Source organism: Vigna unguiculata, chromosome 5 (genome assembly GCF_037176805.1).
Source record: "Vigna unguiculata cultivar grain cowpea cultivar isolate G323 ecotype 2 chromosome 5, ASM3717680v1, whole genome shotgun sequence".
NCBI classification, from domain to species: Eukaryota; Viridiplantae; Streptophyta; class Magnoliopsida; order Fabales; family Fabaceae; genus Vigna; species Vigna unguiculata.
The window spans coordinates 52,115,110-52,123,392 of record NC_140796.1 but is presented as its reverse complement, the minus strand read 5'-3'; the positions used below and the strand labels follow the sequence as shown (position 1 = coordinate 52,123,392).

The 8,283-nt window shown below is 30.3% G+C and overlaps 1 protein-coding gene across 1 annotated transcript; it reads right to left on the bottom strand.

Moving 5' to 3' along the window:
• Window positions 1-1,509: 1,509 nt before the first annotated feature.
• LOC114185385 (uncharacterized) lies at window positions 1,510-3,400 on the bottom strand. The gene has a single exon (XM_028073081.2). The coding sequence runs from the start codon at window positions 2,774-2,776 to the stop codon at window positions 1,853-1,855; it is 924 nt and encodes a 307-aa protein (XP_027928882.1). The 5' UTR covers window positions 2,777-3,400; the 3' UTR covers window positions 1,510-1,852.
• Between the last annotated feature and the right edge of the window lie 4,883 nt (window positions 3,401-8,283).

Here is an 8,283-nt window from a genome sequence, read left to right as displayed (position 1 = left end):
ATAGGTGTTGTTCTCCTTCGTAGTGTACGATTCTGTTTAATTAGCTTCATCAATTAATAACCCATCTTTTATTAAAAAGAAAATTCCATTTTAATTTACATCACCACTTAGAATTACTTCTAATTATATACATGTATTTAAAACGATTTCCGTACAATTAATTAATTGTGCACAAATCATAACCTACCAGAATGTTGGATAAGGCCCACTAAGGGTTTGGGTATGGACATATGTATGGTTGGGTGGTAATTCATGAATACTTAACATCTAGAACTAAAACATCGTTTTTTTATTCTTTAATAACTAAAGTAATAAATAAATGGTTATAATTTGATGGATAAATTTGTTGAATTGTTTCTCAATAATTAAGTAGAAGTTGGTCTGCATCACACATCCTATATCTGGAATACACGTCCACATTATTGCGAGTTGTGATGATAAGAGAAGAATAATTGGGAGATGAAAATGAAAATAAATGAAGATAACACTTTTTAAAAACAAACAAGTTCTATTATATTTTTTTGTTGAATATTTATTATTCATTGAAGCCAATTCTAGTGAATTAATAAAAGTGGACCCATGAAATTGACTCATTCCCAGGAAGCCAGGACCACGCCACTGGGGTACCCTAATTCACATGCAACTCAATTTTCCAGCTATTATAGAATGACCCATTATTTTATTCACAATTTCAAATTCACCAAGTTTCTCTCTATTGTTGTTATTCAAATTTTGAATTGTGAATTGTGCGTGCGAAGAAGAAGATAATAATGTTTATTTTTTTACGCCGTTGGTTTGGGAAATTTTGCATTTAAAATTTGAAAGGAGAAAGTGGTGGTTTGTGTTGTGTGTGTGTGTTTGAGACTGAGGGAACTTTCGGCCGAATCGCGTGACAACAGCGACATCACTTGTTGTTTAGGTAAAAGTTGGTAGACACCATAACCCATTCGCGACACTCACCGTTTTCAACTTCGTCATTTCATGGTTGATTAAGACATCCTCGTGGAGTGCCCATTAAATCCTATGCAACCTATTCAATGCCTTTTTTTTTTTTATCAAACATATTTTTATTATTTGTAAAACTAATGCATTAACCCAATAATTTCTTTTAGCCTAGGGGAAGAAAAGGAAACAACTTTTTGGAGAAAAATATTAGTGTTTTGTAGAAAAGTGAAATTCTTAACTTCGATCTTGCCCACAATGTTGAAAAACCTCTGCAAGCGATTCCAAATTCATTCATTCATTATCTGTACACCACTCTGCTATCCGCGTTAGCATTAAGCATTGACTTTTCAGCAGAATTAATTAATTAATTAATTAAGAATATTATTGTTTTGCAACTGTGCATGTGAAATCTACCTTGGAACTTTCTAATGTTTATTATACCTTAACCTTTAAAATTTGGATAGAGTTAAGCAAGTGGCATATAGAACAAAGGAGACACAGCTGGGAGAAATGATTATGGAAAATTCTAAAAAGAAAAAAGAATGAATGATTGAGAGCACAAAATTAAGAAAATGGCAGCAAACAAGCATCATTCACATGATTGATTAACCGGTTAAAGCCACAGCAAACATGGGAAATAATGGACAAAAGCACATTGCCCCACTCGCTCCTTTGCAACATGACCGTCTTCGAGCGCATGTCAGTCTGCATTCTATTTGTTGCCACACCATGCGCCAATTTTTGCATCCTATTCACCATTTCAAACCACACAATAGGTCCAAACCAAAAAGGGACGCTACCGGTTACCAAAAGCGTTGTGAAATTTTCAGATTAGAAGTCATTTGGAAAAATTAATGTAACATAATAATATGGTAAATAACAGAAGCCTAGTTGTGTGGAACTAAAACTAATGCACAATCGATGCCTTCTCCAGTGGTCTCAATGTTGTAGGAGAAGATGCCAACGGGAGAATCTGAGATGAACCTGAAGGAAACTGTGGTAGATATTTGTTGCATTCTGTTGTTGTTGTTGTGTCTTTGTTCTGAATGAACTTGAGAAAGGACCCATCACTAAAATCTGCGTCCATGGTTGTTTCATTAGGGGAAGAATCTTTAACCCCACATTCTTGTACATTCTCCGCAGATTTTCTCCGAGCCTCTTCCATCAATCTTCTCTGCAATTTCTCTTCTGCGTCCCTCAAGAACTTGAACTTCGGAGGCGGCGAGGATCTAAATCTGTTGTAATCCAATTCGGCCGAGGATTCAAAGAGAGGATTGAATCCTTGATGCTTGTAACAATGAAGAGGGTCCAGAGCCAAAGGACACTTGAGGGGAGAGGAAGCAACAGGGGTGAGAAAAGGGGTGTCGATTGTCAACATGATATCACTCAGGCTTCTTGTTCTTGATCCCTTTCTGCTCCTGTCACCCCTGGATTTACCATCTTCAGATTCCAAATCTTCCTTCGTCTCCTCCTTGATCGGGAAGAGGAACCTGGGTGGACCAGCCAGATTGTGCAGCCTCATCAACTCCGATTCCACACCCTCTTCTCCGAAGGATTTCTGCAGCAAATCCAGCTCCATCTCCGGTTCATGAATCGTGTTCTCCATGTCCCTAACAACGCCTCCGGCGTTGCCACCATGCATGCTGCAAGGGGTCTTCCAACACCCCCAATAAAACACCCCCTTTGCGTAATCGCCATGATCCATCGGGATATCCATCTGCACCCTTCTCTTCTTCCACCATAAGAAATAGTAAAGCTGAGCACACAGAGCCAGCAGAAGAAGACACCCAAACACGAGACTCAAAGCAACACTCAACCCACCGAAAGACATGACCCCTTTATCAATCTCGCATCTTCTTCGGATGAAGCCACCGGTAGCACTCTGAAGAAACGAGAAGTAAAAACTAAAACCCAAGCCCCTAACTTTTCGGTGGTGGTTGAAAGGTATCGATGTTTTCGCAGTTATTAAGGAAGAAACTAGTGTCGGAAGGACGCTACGGTGTCTAGATTTCTGTTTAGCTAAAAAACTGTGCCACAGTGGACCATGCAGTTTCTGGGTAAGGAGTGTCCTTCCATTTATGAAGGTCACGTTGCAAAGACAATACTCTCTAATTTGGGTCCCCAAAACACACGCCTAACTAGCCTAAGCCTAGTGGAAACTGCTCTTGGAAGAGGAAAATCTTAATCTTAACATGAGTCTTACCACACTACCTTATCTCCCAAGGTTAAGAGTGATGACATCATTTGATTATGTGAGTTACCATCGACGACAACGCGGAGTCCAGAGACACAGATCCAACGTTAAAACTTATGCGCAGCCAAAAGCAGAGTTTGTAAGCATCAACCACGTCTACGGAACTGAAATTAAAATAAAATTTTGTGGACAAGGAGAGAGAGAGAGAGAGAAAAAAAAGCTTAAAAGGAGCGGTTTGGTTGAGTAATGTGAGGGGGAATGGTGTTTACGGTAAGGGCCGTGTGGGCTTGAATAGTAATAGATGTGACATAATGGGCTTTGTGTATGCGTGCGCGTCACCTGTGACTTCTGCTCTCGTGTGACCGACCAAGCAAGGTAACCAAATATCACACTGACCGTCTTTTTCACTTACATAACACTTCAATCTAAAACTTATTCAGATTTTTATATTGCTAATACATTCTCTTAGTTTAAAATTCAATTTTCTAAAATCACATTTCTGAACTTTCTTATCTTTTTGCAATGATTTATTGGATTATCTATTATTTATATACAAATGTGATTTTCGTCTCATCTTAAATTTTAATATGTTAAGTCTATTTACTTATAAAGAAGATATGGATGTAGTTATTTTTGTCCAATAAATTTAATTATTCTTTAACATAAAAAATGATAAATTGTGTTGAATATTTCATAAGTTTATCTTTATACACATTTTGAAAATCAGCATAATTTATTATTTGTTACGTTAAAAAATAGTTAATATTATTAATGAAAAAGAACTACATTTATATTTGGTTCTACTTTGAAAATACCCAAAATCAATTCACACTAATAAATTGTTTAGAGACACGCAAAATCAATTGTAAATGAAAAGTTTACTTAAAAAAACAATTATTTTTAGCTTCTCCAATCAAAATTGATTTTTCTACATCAAATAGAATCAATTTTCTCAAAGTGTTTCCAAACATATCCTACATTTATGTACTTATGAAGATCTAATATAATCAATCAAAGTTTAAGATAGAAAAAAAAAACAAAAATTACGTTATAATTTTTATGAAAAATCTTTGTTATTAAACCTACTCTTCCTTCTAGAAAGCTTGACACCACCACCAAAGAACATTTCTTTTATTTATTTTGGGACCACAAATTTTTATAGTCAATCACCACGACCTGGTAAATAAAAAGTGTGACAATCGATACATAGCTAGACTCACATTATGCACACAAAAGTTAGTCAATACTTTAAGAAATTGATTAAGCATATTAAACTCTTCTTATAGTTAAGTTTCCTCCATGAATCAACGCCCCAAAAATTAAATTTTACCATTTTACCCAAGGATGGATTATTATCATCGTCTAAATAAAAAAATATGATTTTTTTATTAAGGAAGGTTTAGTGTATTCTTCGGTTTGTGAAAATATTTGTGAAAAAAAAAACAGCAATAAATGAATTTTGTAGGTCTAGACAAAGTCCAACAAAACACATGACTTTAGTGTAACCTAAAAAGGTTATATATATAGTGGCAGGTCATATGTAGGTCATCCATCTCCTAACCCATGTCTTAGGTGTCCTTACAAATGTAGAAGATGAGTGTGGTAGAGAAGTAGAAGGAGAAAAGAGAGTAAAATCTTAATTATGTATTTCATTTATGACTAATGTTAGAGCCTAACTAAGTAATTAATAAACCCAATTAGGTGGAGTTTGGACTTAAGCATGGGAAGGACCTTGTCAATGGCTTCAAACCCTACCCTTCTTCACACGCTTGACGTATCATTAGGTTCATCCCTGTTCAATTGCATGCCCTACAATTCGTTAACCTCTTCACTCAAAACAAACCAAAGGCCACAAAATATTTTTTTTTCTTTCTAGTAAGCAAAAACAACTTCAACACTCTTAGATTTTTAAAAAGGTATCATTTGGAGAGATACAATACTAATGAGATATAAGTCGGCATTGATAGCACTCTCAACCAAAAATCTTAAAATAATAGGTTTATGAATCTTTATTTTTATATAATGTTTTACTTCCTCATTTCTAACTAATGTGAGACTTAGACGCAAACTTAAATTCTTACCAAACACAAGAAGACTGAGAACTTGGTTGGCCTAACAAATTACGATTACATCATTTCAATTTTCAAGTAAAATAGCATTAAAAAGAATTAAGAAATAGTAATATAATATACTTGTAATTAAACAATTTTTACATAAAGTTTCAGTTCTTTATTTAGTTAACGCTCCTCCACGGTTACAGGGAGCCTGGCTTACCTAAAAGAGAAAAAATAGGTAAAAGAGTTTTTTTTTTTTTTTTTTTGAGGAAAGTTCCGTTCTGAAAGCAAAAGTAAATGATGTATAGAGTGATAGTTATCTGCAGTGCATGTACTTAGCTTTTGAACTGAATTCAATATGGGAATCTTCTACAACGGTCCCACCATGTGTTTAGAATTCACGCTCCTCAAATATTGAAAAATTTTATCCATTTATTTCGAAAATATTGTTTTGAGCTAAACTCACATTATTTAATGATTGAATTGTAATCATAAATGCCAACTAACTTTTTTGTTTGATACTACCTGTTATTGATTATTAATTATAAATTTATGGTATAATCAAAAGTAGCATCAAAGTTAAAAAATAAAAACAAAATTAGGAAGATGGAAATTAACAGGAGTTAAAAATTTAAAAAATAACTAAAAATATAAGCCTTGGTTTGCAATAAGTTAACATGGTTTATTATAAAACAAATTAGTTACGCGATCTTTCGAAAATAATGAAAAATGTGGTTGAAAATTGTGTTAATATACGGCCAACCGCAATGACGCTCCAAAACTAATAAATGCATAAAAGCTTCAAATTCTATTAAATTACAAACCCTTATTTTAAGTTTGTTTATCTATTTTTGTAGAAAGAAAAAATATTTCAATTAAAAAATCATTCACTGTAAAATTTTATTTATTTATTTATTTAAAATAAGAGAAGTGGAAATTTTAAAAAGGTTTAGGTGGGCGACAGCGAGGGAGAGTGTGTTAGCCGTGGAGAATAAGCACCCCATCCTTTTGTTTGTTCCCTATATGTATATTTGTGTTAAGTTGATAAAAATAATTTCACTACTTCCATTTCATTTTCCAATTGTTACATTCATTGTTTTTAATATGTATTATAAATTGTACAATTTAAAATATATTTTTTATTCTATATTTTGAAATACATAATCTAAAATACAAAATTTATAATTAAGATTATATATTCTGAAATATAATTTTTGTATTTTGGAATATATAATTCAAAATAAAAAATTTATGTTTTAGATTATATATTTGGAAACATTTCTGAATTATGAATTTAGAATTTAAATCAAAAATTAAAATTTTCAAGTATATGAAGATGCAAGAACAAATTATAGAAATACAATAAGAAGCTGTCAAATGTTTAAATTGAAAACATGGCATTAGTTTAGAACAACTTTGGACCATGACCCAACTCTTCGCACCCTTTTTTTCATCTTCATAGCATCAGTATTTTTATGTTTAAATACGGTTTGGTCCAGTTTTGTTTTGTTTTTGTTTTTTTTTTTTGGGCGTTCCTTGTTATCTGATCGGCCATTAAACTCCTTTATCTATGTAAGTTATCTAGTGCTGTCTATTAGTAAAAAATATTTTATAATTTAATAAATTATTGGTACAATAAAAAAAAACACATATATGTAGGAAATGTATTTTGTATTTTCACTAGTATTATAATAACAATGAAAGATAAAATTCTAGCCATTTAATTTATACTAAATGTTAAATTAACAATAGTTTTATATAAGAAAAGTGTTTTCTTTTTTAATTTAATTGTGAAATTATAACTTCATTTTATCATTTACTAAAAAATTAAATAATAATAAAATTATGATCAATTTAATATATTTTAAAATTATATACTTCATTGTCTTTAATAACAATGAAAGATAAAATTCTAGCCATTTAATTTATACTAAATGTTAAATTAACAATAGTTTTATATAAGAAAAGTGTTTTCTTTTTTAATTTAATTGTGAAATTATAACTTCATTTTATCATTTAGTAAAAACTTAAATAATAATAAAATTATGATCAATTTAATATATTTTAAAATTATATACTTCATTGTCATATAAATATAAATATATATATATATATATATATATATATATTATCACATTTATATTCATATTCATTTTTTAATTTATTATATAAAACAATGGTTAAATATATTTTGGGTTCTTCAATTTTTAGTAAAAAGTATAATTAGTTTCTCTTTGAAATTTTTGAACCAATTTAGTCCCTAAACCATGTAAATGTGTGAAATTAGTTTTTTTAACCAAATTTTATTAAGTTTATTTAACATTTCAAACACACTTCGTTAACATTTTAGCATTTTAGTTTTTTACATCATTTGACACATATTTGCTTCAATATTAGTTGAGAAATGCGTTTGAAACATTAAATAAATTTAAAAATAAAAGAAATATTAGTTTTAAAGAATAAATTCATAAAAAACAAAATTGATTTAAGATTTTTAATAAAGACTAATTCTAATTTTTACTCCAAAGTTGAAAGAAAAAAAAACATATTTAACCCTATAAAATAATTTAATACCTTGTTTTCCTTTTTAAAACTATCAATTTATTTGATAAAGATTATATGGATCTAATTTGATTTCTAAATAATATTGATTTTCTAATAAATGAATCATCACTTTTTCAATATATATATATATATATATATATATATATTATTTTTTTTTAAATGTTGACTTCTAAATAAAATATCATAGGAATCGGGTGAAATTTATTAAAATATTCAACGCAGTTTCATTTTCTAATGTTTGATATACTTTTACTTCAAATTCAATAATAAAGGTACTTATTTAGTATCCATGGATTTGTTCAATAAATTTTTATTTCTAACTGATTTTTTCATATTTTTAAACCGCTTGATAAAGGAAACAATTATCTTTTCATATTATTTAAGTATTTAAGTAGATAACAATATATAAATTCGATATTTAAGTAGATAACAATATTTAAAGAATATAAGAATAATTAAAATTATACTATCACCTTGACGAAACCTTATATAAACTGTGACAAGGAAGAAGAACCTGCAGAAATA

Bases quoted from the DNA above. Each gene is read 5' to 3' on its own strand.
- LOC114185385 (XM_028073081.2), bottom strand. From the start codon at position 2,776: ATGTCTTTCGGTGGGTTGAGTGTTGCTTTGAGTCTCGTGTTTGGGTGT.